Genomic DNA, 12,312 nt, shown 5'->3' with positions numbered 1-12,312 from the left:
ACACTTTGCACTTTTGTTTGTGTGTATTTTGACCATCACAATCATTTTTTAGATCTTATTCTGTATTGCACATGCAATTCCAAAGTCTCCAGTTGTTTGAAATGCTATTAATTTAATATGTGGTATTACAAGTTACTAAATTCTTTCTTTCTCTTTTCACAGCACCAGGGAATTGGGAATGCTAGTGTTACCCATGCTGTGATTGTAATATTCTTGGAATTTTTTGCCTGGGGCTTATTAACAACTCCAATGTTAACTGTAAGTACTGTATGTTTTTATACGACCAAATTAAGAAGTTGTGTATACATTTAACGTCAAGGTAGAAAATGAAGTCAATTTGGTTTGTGCTGAAGTTCTGTGTTAACAGGGTATTGGTGCAATGTTCAAAACATTTTGTTTTTGTATTTTGTTTATTGTCTGTTCCTTGCTTGAAGTACAAAAATAGGAAATAGGAAAATATCTCCAAACTCTATGCATCAATAACATGTTAAGACTAGAAATTAAAGATTCATCTTGTCCTGACAGTGTTGGATATTCAGACAGTATTATCAAGGTTAGTAAATTATGATGTGCAGTGTCCAGTGGTCTTAAGTCGTACATTGTGTATTATGAATGAACTTAAAAACAAGAGTCAACAAGCTCCATGGTACATAATTACATCATATCCCTTTCACAATATTTACCTTTCTATTTATAGTGTAGCTTGGATGTTATTTCTGTTTTATCATCTACTATGTGTTACTATCTCTAAATTGGTTTTTATTTATTATACTTGAGCCTTTACTAAGCACAGAAATTTGTGTTTCAGGCTTTTGGCTTTTTGTGATTTTAATTTTACTGATATACTTTTACATCTGGAAACTTAACACTTTCAGTGGTCAGAAAAAAACATGACTGTATTGTCTTTTTAAAACTTAAAATATCTTGTGAAAAAGGGATTCCTCAACTATATAGAATTAATTCTTATTTTTGTGATTCTCTTTTCTGTAGCAAGCAATGGGCACAAGGCAGGGTACACCCTGGATGGGATGCCAGTCCATTGCGGGGCACACAGACACTAACACACTCACATCTACGGAAACCCACGTGAATCCATGGAGAAAATACATACTCCATACAGAGAGCACCCCATATCTGGAATTGAACCCAGGGCCCCAGTGCTGCAAGGCAGCAACGCTAAGCACCGCAAATTAATTGAATCAATTCATAATTAACAATTGAAGCAATTTATAGAATATTTGAGAATATTATAGAAAACTCAGTTTTCATTAAAAACCTTTTAAAAAAATATTATTGAACATTTTTCAATTTGAAAAAATGGCCACAATCCAAATAATCTATTTCTTATAAAATTCCTTTACATGTTTTGAGTAAAATATAAATCATAAATCTTTTGAGTGAGCTTGATTCTGAGAGCCTCAGAATAATTTTTCTAAAATCCTTAATATGTCAATAAAAACGTGAGAGTCTTTCAATCGTGGAAATTCAAGAGAGTGGTCACACAGTTGCATTTTGTGTGCAAATGCCTACCGGGCAAGCAACGAGCACAAGGCAGGGTACACCCTGGACAGGATGCCAGTCCATCGCAGGGCTATTGCAAGCTAATAATACATGGGGACAATTAGCAGGCCACAGTAAAGGCCGAGGGGGGAAATTTGGCCTGGACACTGGGGTAACTCCGTACTCTTATTGACAAAATGCCTGGGGATCTTTTATGATCACTGAGAGGACCTTGGTTTCATGTCTCATCCAAAAGACGGTAGTATAATAGTATATACTGTAATTTAGTATATATATATTTTTATAGTATATAGTATAATTATTTTATGCAGATTCAGTTTTGGAAATTGTATCCATTACAGATATTTTACCACAGATTTCCATAAAAAGTCCTATCAGTTAAATAGGGAGATGAAAGGACCAACACTTTCTAAATATATAAGCCACAATTGTATGTGCAGTTTCTGCCACCTCCAAAGAATGTGTAAAATCTCATTGTTATATTCATTGTTAATTATGTAGTTAAGTAAACGTGTTGGTTTTCTAATAGCTTGTCTGCTATCTTCCCTCAAATTCTGTTAAAACTTTAGGGATGATTTATATATTTTATATATTTTGACTTCCCTGTTTTTCTAATCACATCCACAAAGTCTGCAATGCATCCATTTTCCATTTATGAGACGTACTGTATCTTGCTTAAGACAAATTCTTTCTCTTACTGATGCAGAGAAAGTAGTCCATGCTTTCATCTCCTCAGGACTAGATTTCTGCAATGCTTTGCTAGCTGGATCATCCAAGAAATAACTTCAGAAACTACAGTACGTCCAGTCCTGTGCTGCTCGTGTGCTGATCTGAAAAATCAGAACAGATTTTTCTTGTGCTGGAAGTCTTGCTTTGGCTACCAGTATTTTACAGGATTGACTTTAAAATTCTCTGGTTGACCTAGTAGGTGCCATGCGGTGTACCATCGATGTACTTTCAAGAATTAATCAATCACTTTGTCTGGATGGCTGTAGGTCCCTAACTGTTCCTAGGACCCCCAGTATTTGGAATATACTTCCTGATCGCACCGTCTGCTAATGTTTTTAAAACGTGCCTCAAGACTTACTTGTTCTTTACGTCCTTCAATTCCTGACATCATTCTTTTAATTTCTTATAATCTAATAAGTTATACATTTTATATGATTATTTTTCTGCTTCTGTACATTTTCTTTATGTAGGCCTTGGGACTGCTGTTTGAAAGGCACCATATCACAGTAAAATTGATTGATTGTTAAAGTTGAAAATGAACATTATTTATCAAGTGTCTTCAGAAGTTGTGTGAATAGTGAACACACAGATTCAAATCCTTTTCAAGTCACTTTTGCCAGAAATCAAGAACATTAGAAAGAGAAGTCTGTATATGCAGGTACAAAAATTCATCAACAGATATATAGTGTATATTTGCATTTCATTACACATGTACATAAGGTAAATTTCAGTTGGAAATGTTATTTTAAGAATTAAGAGATATTTTTAACAGATTAACAGATGAATTTTAAAATTAAAAAATGCACATTATTCTGTTTCTCTTTATTGGCCAATAGTTATTTTTACAATATCTTAAACCTTATGTGGTTACGAAGTTACTGTCAATTTAATAATAATAATAATAATAATACTGGCACCTATTTTCTCTGGGGGCAAAAATATCCTAGTTCTATGAAAAAAGTTATTTTTTTCAGAGATCAAGCAACTATTTGTAGGAATGTGGATAGTATAACATACTGTATGATCATTTTATTTTAGAAAGTCATATTATACCTTATAATATACGTAAGGTGCCACAGTGACCTACAGCACATTTGAAAGTTCACATGATGTTATTGTTATACATGGGATTGAGAAGAATTTAAGAAGATACTACACCTAATAATAACCTGCCAAATACTGAAATCTAAAATCTTTAAATCTAATGAAATTGCTTTTTTGGGGTCTGACAGGAATCATTAAAAAAAAACTGTTATGGAAAAATCCTAAACCATGAAAAATAATAATTTATTTGGCAATCTTGCTTTTCTTTTTTAGGTCCTCCATGAAACATTTCCACAGCATACATTTTTGATGAATGGCCTAATACAAGGTGTAAAGGTAGGAGATTTTCTTGATGTATTATTATTTCTTTTGTTAACTTCAGTTGAATATATTGGGGTTATTTCAAACACATATCTGCCAGCAGCCATATCACCCTGCAACTCACAACTGGCAGCCCACTTCCTCTGTGCAGCCCAATAGGTTAGTGCTCAGTTTCAGCCTTGTTTGGATTTATAAATATTTATAATTAACACACTACAAATGTAAGTGCCAGCAGCCATATCACCCTGCAACTCACAACTGGCAACCTAAGCAGGTGTGAGTCTGGTCAGTACCTGGTTGGGATAACAATTGAATTCTCGAGCAGTAATGCAGTGAAGTTGAATACTCATCCAATCTTTGAGGATTCAGATCTCCTGCGGGCTCAAAGAAACAGTTTCAGGCTGTTGCTGTCCAATCCACGCGGTCTGGCTAGGTGCCAGGTTGTGCTGTGCGGCTTGCGACGGTGCGCTGCTGATGCTCACTGACTGGCTAGTTGGTGTTGGCTTTAACTAGCACAGTTTGTGCACAGGAGAAAAGATGACTGTGGGTCCCAGCAAGTCAGGAAGAGGACCGGTTCGTTCCTGATGAAGAGCTAGTTCTGAATAGTGATTCAGCTGTCCACAGTTCTGACCTGTGCACGAGGCTTGCTACTGGTGCTAACCTCGGGTGGATCCTCTGGTTACTCTCTGGCAACCTCCGCTCTAGACTCTTAGAACAAAGGAAAGTTCTGGCACTCGGACAGACTGGCCGTTCCGTGGTTGTCCGGGCTGGGTCTCAGGATGGTCAGCTCCTGGGCCATCCTGCCCTGGAATTCTCCTTTGAATTCCCTTTAGAAAAGTCCACAGAATTCTCTCTCAGGCCCTCTGTGTTGCCTGTTTTTACCTGGAGGAACTTCAGCTTGTTCATTGGCTGAAAGTTCCATGGGCATCAGAGTCCCACGTGGGTTACTCGGCCCTACCAGTCCCTGATTGGTTGATCAAGGTGAGATATGAGTCACTTACTCCTGACACTTAAGAATGCAGTCCAGATGTCCATCTGGCACTCCCTAAACAGATAGGTGCCAATGGATGACCATTGATCATGATAGCCAGGCTTAGCTAAGTGCATCCCCCTGTGGGAGCTGTCCCTTATCAAAAGAAAACATCTTTAAATCAGCCTGCATGAATAGTTTCTCTGTGGCTGCACCACAGAGATGAACAGAGAGATGAGGCCTCATTTGGGAAAGCACAGCAACACTTAATTCTGTCTTATTAATAAGCCTCGCCGCTACAGGGAGAACATACAAAGTCCACACAGATACCACCTCAGGTCCAGAATTGAATCCATAGCCCTAACTGCCACCACATAAAGCAAACATCTGTACTCTAATACACAATTCCTAACTTAAAATGAGCTATATTTTTAGGTATAGGTGGTTTGTTAATTATTAATAAATCTATTGGTTTGTTAATTATTAATAAGAAGAAATTGAAAGTTCACTGTAATGAGTGATCATTCTGTACTCTGTATGTTTGATATAAATACTTTTTGATTGATGTTCTTCTTGCAGTACACATTTGAAATTAATAATGTAAAGGGTGTATGTACAACAAAGCAAAATAAAGTGAGGACTAGTGAGAATGCTGCGGTTACCCATGGCAGCTGCAGGAAACTAGGCGCTCCCGGGCCAGGCGTGAAAGAATTACCATGCTATGACAGTTATCCTTGCTTATTTACCCAAGCTGTGTCTAGTGAGAAAGAAGAGACGGGAGAGCAGAATTACCTTGGGTTTTTTTGTTGTTGAATGATTAATAAGTGTGTGCTAACCATGGAGGGGGGTAGAGAGCAAGAGAGATAACAGGCTCATTCTCTACTCTTTCTTTCACAGCCTGAGTAAAGTAGATTTCTTCATGCTTGTTGAAATTAGCATTGGGATCAGGGTAAAAGGGCTTCTGGAGTGGGGCTTCCTGGGGAAACAGGCAGATGGGTTGACACTGAACATAAAGTTTTATGTTTTATGTAATGTATCTAAATGTCCAGTTTTGTTTGTGCTCTAAATATCTGTAAATGTGTTAATTTTATCTGCTTTGGCAACAGTGTAATAAATCAGTCATACTAATAAAGCTTCTTGAATTTGAATATATCAGCAGCTAGCTGTTCAGGAGGTTGAGAAAGTAACTTCCCCTGTTTATAATCGGGGACAGAAATGAAATAAGAATGAGTGTAACATATATTTTAAAACCCTGTAACTAGAAAAATTAAACTTAAAAAAGTAACAAACTAAATCAAATATATCAGAAACTTAAAATATACAGTACAGTAAATAAATTAGAATTACCATCTAAAAAAAGTTTAAATACAGTGTATTTCATTGCCACCATTAAACACCAAATACAATACTCAGTAAATAAAAATAAAACCACTTGGATGCTTCCTGACATATTTGCAATACAGATTGCTCACCATTGTCAGTGGAAAAAACTCGGAAGTTACCACACGTGTGAAAGCAAAGTGGCCAACTCAGCCCCGGGTGATGTTGGTGGTTACTCCATTATGTTTATTCCATGCTTTTTATCTGCAGAAGTTATGTATCGTACTACTTGCTCCTTATGCATGCAACATAAAATCTTTTTACCATAAAAAATGTATTAAGAGACCCATGGGAGGTTTTAACATGAAGTGGAAATTTGCGTTAGCCAAGTCTTGGGGCGCAGCGGTGGCTCTGTGGCTAAGGATCTGCGCCTGTGGCTGGAATCCTACTCCGTTGGGCTCCTGAGCAAGGCCCTTAACCCCAACTGCTCCAGGGGCGCTGTACAATGGCTGACCCTGCGCTCTGACCCCAAGCTCTATCCCTGTCTGTGTGTCTCATGGAGAGCAAGCTGAGGTATGGGAAAAGATAATTCCTAATGCAAGAAATTGTAAAGGGTTAATAAAGTAATGTTATGTTATGTTATGTTATGTCTTGCGTAACCTGGGGAGAGTGTATATTTTCATGGCGTCTGCTTTTAAACTTCAGAAGTCTACCTAAATGAGTTTTTAATTTATTTCGGTTGTCTTTGTTTTAAATGGAAGAACTTTAACTTTTTTTCTACCTTAATATTTCAGGGCTTTTTATCATTCATGAGTGCCCCACTCATTGGTGCCCTTTCAGATGTGTGGGGCAGAAAGTCTTTCCTGCTGGTCACAGTGTTCTTCACCTGCATCCCAATTCCTCTAATGAGGATAAGTCCCTGGTAAGAGGCACTGGCTGAGACTGCTCTCTTTGTACCAAGTCACATGTATCTCATGGGGCATTATAACTGTGGCTCTTTTCCTTTAAAAGCTATTTTTGGTTAATTGCAGTTTGAAAACCGATCCTAGTAAAATCTACCTACTTTTGTGTAGAAAGGACTGCATGATGCAGAATTACATAGCTTGATAATCTGAAATATCTGATAGCAACCTTCATTTCCCAGTTATGTTTTGTAAAGTGTAATTACTCAATTTTTTTAAATGCCTAGAATAATAGATTTTGCATTATATAATGACAATGCTTGTATGCCCTGAAGTAAAATAAGATGTTACAGCAAAATGTATGCTTTCTCGTGAACTAAAGGTATTTCCAATGATTTCTATTAGGTGTTCTTGTTGGGTGTATATGCCGAGCAAGCAGTACTGTTTTATTAAGCATTTTGTAGTTTTCCTTGATATGGCTGCTGTTTCAGATACGTTTTAAACTAATATTTTTACATTTCTTTCTAGGTGGTATTTTGCTATGATTTCTGTGTCTGGAGTTTTTTCGGTCACCTTCTCTGTAATATTTGCATATGTAGCTGATATCACCAAGGAACATGAAAGAATCACAGCATATGGACTGGTAAGAAAATTATTATTTCTACTCAGTCCTTTCCCCTTTTTCTTGTGGCAAGTTAAATATTTTGAAATACAAATGCATTGAACGTAAGCCATTTGTTTGTACTTTGTATAAAAAACAACTAAATATGTTGTTGATTTGTATCTTATTTCAATAGGGATCCAAGTCTCTTACTTTCAATCATTCTTAGTCGAAATAGTATTTATAAACCTAATTGTACAAATTTAACTTTCAAATAACATAATGGAACAGTTTTTAGTTTATTTCTTTAAATATACTTGGCAAAGTAATTAAATCAAATGATCACCTCGATCATGTTGATCTTCTACTAGCCAGAGTGGACTGAACTTTGGACTTTCAAGTATATTCTTGCTGTCAGACTATGAACAGGTTAATAGGAAACTCTTAGCTTGGGTAAATAGGAGCAAAGTCAGTTTGAATGTAGCTCATATGATTCTTATCTTAGCAATTTGCAGGCCTCAGCTGTTCATATGATTAATTTTAACTAATGGCTCTTTTTATCCTTTAATGTCCTAATGCCTTTGGGGAATAGAGAAAACTAGTCTTTCTCTGAGTATTTGGCACCTTCTGGTGGAACTGTAGGTTCATTACAGGAACAGTGTTGTATAGCTCACCCCAGTGAGTATGCAGAAGGTCTTTCATAAATGACCTTATTAATTGTATACTTAAATAAAAATAAAAGGCGTGTCAATCTCAGTTCCTGAAGGGCCATGTGTCTTTTGGCTTTTGTTCCACCTGGAGTCTTACACTTACACATAGTGGGTCTAATTAATTATCCTTTATAATTGTAATATTTCTATCCTGGCTCCAGTGTGTTTAATAGGTAACTGTATTTTTAATAACTTAAAATATTAATTTTATCAACTGTAAAAGACCTAAGGAAACACCCTGTATGTGTCTACGTAATAAAATAATTAGGTAAGAACAAAAAACAGAAGACACCTTTCCATCCAGGAACTGAGATTTACACACCTGCTTTAGATGCAAGCAGTTGCCCTTTATGAGAGAACTAGGGAGGTTTCACAGATTTAAACATGTCAAAAAAGAAATGAAAAAAGACTGCAATTAGTAGTCTAGCAATATAATAAAACAATTAATGGATATTAGTCATTTTTAATAATAATTATAATATTTGCTTACACTTATATAGCGCTTTTCTGGACACTCCACTCAAAGCGCTTTTCAGGTAATGGGGACTCCCCTCCACCACCACCAATGTGCAGCATCCACCTGGATGATGCGACGGCAGCCATAGTGAGCCAGAACGCTCACCACACATCAGCTATCAGTGGGGAGGAGAGCAGAGTAATATAGCCAATTCATAGAGGGGGATAATTAGGAGGCCATGATTGGTAAACGCCCTGGGATTTTTAATGACCACAGAGAGTCAGGACCTCGGTTTTACGTCTCATCCGAAGGACGGCGCCTGTTTACAGTATAGTGTCCACGTCACTATACTGGGGAATTAGGACCCACATGGACCGTAGGGCGAGCGCCCCCTGCTGGCCCCACTAACACCTCTTCCAGCAGCAACCTTAGTTTTTCCCAGGAGGTCTCCCATCCAGGTACTGACCAGGCTCACACCTGCTTAGCTTCAGTGGGTTGCCAGTTGTGAGTTGCAGGGTGATATGACTGGTGGCACTTACATTTGTAGTGTGTTAATTATAAATATTTATAAATCCAAACAAGGCTGAAACTGAGCACTAACCTATTGGGATGCATGGAGGAAGTGGGCTTGGTAAACCTCTGTCTCTAGAATGTTACTCCTGCCAAACTTCAGTTTAGGAGGCAAAGAAAATGCTGCCAAACTCAACAATGCCATGTTTTTGTTCCCCGTACTGGAGATCAGTTTCTGTAGCTCTCATTTTTTCTAATGTTGATAGTTTTAAATTATATCTCTGTTTGCTTTCAGGTCTCTGCAACATTTGCTGCAAGTTTAGTAACGAGTCCAGCAATTGGTGCTTACCTCTCTGCTAATTACGGAGACAACTTGGTAGTGCTTGTTGCAACTATCATTGCTTTGGTGGACATCTGCTTCATTCTCCTCGCAGTGCCAGAGTCATTGCCTGAGAAAATGAGGCCAGCTTCCTGGGGAGCACCAATTTCATGGGAGAAAGCTGACCCCTTTGCTGTAAGTATTTTTCTTTTTTCGGAATTCAATTATAAGGCAGATGTTTTTTACACCAGAAATTTGGAATTGTTGGAGAAATGTTTAGATATATTTAGAACAAAGCTTAACCCTTAAACTTTATGGTGGTTAGGTGGATTTTACTTAGCTCCAGTTAACTCCAAATGTTATCTGCTTAGGCAAACACCACACTTAAAGGCGTATTAATTTTTATTCACATGTCTCCATATGATTTGTCTTGTCGTTTTGTGGAATATTTGACAGATTTTGCTCATTATATGGTCATAAATTAGCTTAGGGGTTGCAAAAATAATTCTTTCTAAAAAATGAATGGTTACAATGAGATCACCCTACAGTTAGGGTAAGACCTTGACCTTGATTAATGTTTTGCTACTAACATCCAAATAATCTACAATAGGAGTTGGTTATTTATTCCCTTCATCACTTATTAATAATATTCATTTGATATAACTTTTAGAAATAGCATTTGCAGTCATCATTTATGTTAAATATCTAGGTATTTCTTAAACCACTCAGAGCCCTCTATTTAAAATCAATCTTCAGATTTAAATCTGAAGCTTATCTTTTAATATATACAACTTCTAATGTCTAATCATATTGTTTTTCAGTGGTCTCTTAATATCTTTAGATTAGAGGTTTTTAATATTTAAAGTTTTAAATTTAGAGCTAATGTAATAAAAAGGAAGCTGCGGTAAACATAGTAAAAAAATCTTTTCAATTTTTTTTCTTTTCAGTCCTTGAAGAAAGTAGGGAAGGATTCCACAGTGTTGCTAATCTGTATCACAGTGTTTTTGTCTTACCTGCCAGAGGCTGGCCAGTATTCCAGTTTTTTCCTTTACTTGAGACAGGTGAGTAAATTTTCAGGTAAATAACGCCATAGGTTTCTCCTTAAAAAATTCAATCCTTCTCTAAATTTTCATCTAATTATTGTGACCTATAAAAGTAGTCTTTTTGAGTAAATTGCTGTTTAAAACAAATATAGACTTCTTTGTCTGAAAACGGAACTACTTTTTATCAGACAGCTTTGCCATACTATAGAAAATATTTTTGTGAGGCTGTTAAGAGTTCAGGTTTGGTAATTTGATTTTGTTTTTCTGCAGGCAAGTAAAAGAGCTCTTTAGGGAGCCCTTATTTTAGAACAAGGTCAGTGTAAAAAGTAGAAAGAATGACTGAGTCAGTAATTTGCAGAAGTTATTTTCTTTTCAGGCATCCATAATTTTCCATTTCCAACTAAACAGATGAACCAACATTTAAAAAACAACAGATTTTCTCATAAACAAGTAGTTTTGTTAAATTATGTGACTTGTCAGTTTTGCGTACTTTAGTTTAGGAAGTTGAATTGTTTTCAGTTTAAAATTTCAGCAAAAAACTTAATCTAAGCACAGTAAAACAGGAAACTTAACAGCAGAAGCCCCTTTTGACCACCCAAATGGTGAATGCACTTTTAGAAAACTGGCATTGTGCAATTGGAACTGCTTATGCTTAGTGTTCTTTTTGTTTGCTCAAATGTGTAATAGTAATAATGTTTAACGAAAATGTAAAGACTTTTTATTATAGTATTATGTAAAGACTTTTTATTATAGTATTATTATTACTGAAATATTATGCCAAAACTCTTACAGATCAACACTGGGAAGGTATTTGTGAATTTGTAAAATGCTATTTGAACTTGAAATATAAGGCTGGAGACACTGACCTTGAAGACGCTGCTAACAGACAAATATACTGTTTTAATGATGTTTTAAAATTGTACAAAACATCACTAAGATATCTTGTAAAGAATGTAAAGAATGTTGTGTACATTAGTCTTGAAGATAGAAAGGAATAAAGGGTCTTTATTCAAGTATTCAAAATCTTCAAAGGTTTTGGCAAAGAATGCTCTAGGCTTCTTAAGGATCAACAGTAAAATGCAAACCAGAGTGGAAATGTGTTAAATTAGGGTTGGGGTAGTGTAGACCAAGCTACCCAACTATTGTATGTTGTTATGGCTGAAACTTTGACTTAAACGTCTGAATATTATCCTCCAATCAATTATCTCTTAGCACCCAAGTGAGATCAATCTGCTAAATGGCTTCATTTGTAACCATTCTTATACTGTCAGTTTATCATAGTGCATTGAGCTTCTTTCAGTGAATACAAGGTCTGTTAGGAGCAGCAACGTGGACAGTTAGTCACCTTCTCTAATCTCCTTCAAATCCAGACTCAAAACCTTCTTCTTTAGAAGACCCTTTACTAAACTGTTTCCATTCTTTATCCCTCTGCTCCTACTTTAATTTGTACCACCATCTACTCTGTGTATTGCAATTGTGTTTTATCTTGTGTATTCTTTTAATTTATTGTTGTTGCCATTCTGTAAAGCGCTTTGAGAAGCTACCTTTAAAGGAGCTATATAAAATAAAGTTTATTATTATTATAATTATTGGGATATTTTTCTATGTAGTGAGGATAATTTCAGGACTGTTACTGTGTTTGGACATGAACCACTATAATTCAGTGAAAAGCAAGTGTGTTTTACACAACTAGCAAATTGTACTCTAACATACAGTATTTAACACCGTGAGTATCCTGAGATCTTGTACTGGAACCACAAGGACAGATGTTATGCTTTTCTCTTTGTGCTCAACAATTGAACGAATATGAATATGTAATCTAATCATGTTATCTGTATTGAACCTTGTTTCTATTCTTCATATTT

General features: G+C 36.2%; 1 protein-coding gene across 1 annotated transcript in view; it reads left to right on the top strand.

Moving 5' to 3' along the window:
- The window catches only part of LOC102694662 (hippocampus abundant transcript 1 protein-like), a 31,599-nt gene that overhangs the window by 5,067 nt on the left and 14,220 nt on the right, over positions 1-12,312 (top strand). Inside the window, exons 2-7 of the mRNA XM_006627007.3 lie at positions 163-258; positions 3,568-3,630; positions 6,700-6,827; positions 7,336-7,450; positions 9,381-9,599; positions 10,352-10,465. Of these exons, the coding sequence (XP_006627070.1) occupies positions 163-258; positions 3,568-3,630; positions 6,700-6,827; positions 7,336-7,450; positions 9,381-9,599; positions 10,352-10,465 (735 nt within the window). The remainder of the gene's footprint in view (positions 1-162; positions 259-3,567; positions 3,631-6,699; positions 6,828-7,335; positions 7,451-9,380; positions 9,600-10,351; positions 10,466-12,312) is intronic.

The sequence above is a fragment of the Lepisosteus oculatus genome, chromosome 3 (assembly GCF_040954835.1).
Source record: "Lepisosteus oculatus isolate fLepOcu1 chromosome 3, fLepOcu1.hap2, whole genome shotgun sequence".
NCBI lineage: Eukaryota > Metazoa > Chordata > Actinopteri > Semionotiformes > Lepisosteidae > Lepisosteus > Lepisosteus oculatus.
Note: the sequence above shows the minus strand (reverse complement) of the source record. Positions and strands in the feature narration are given on the sequence as shown.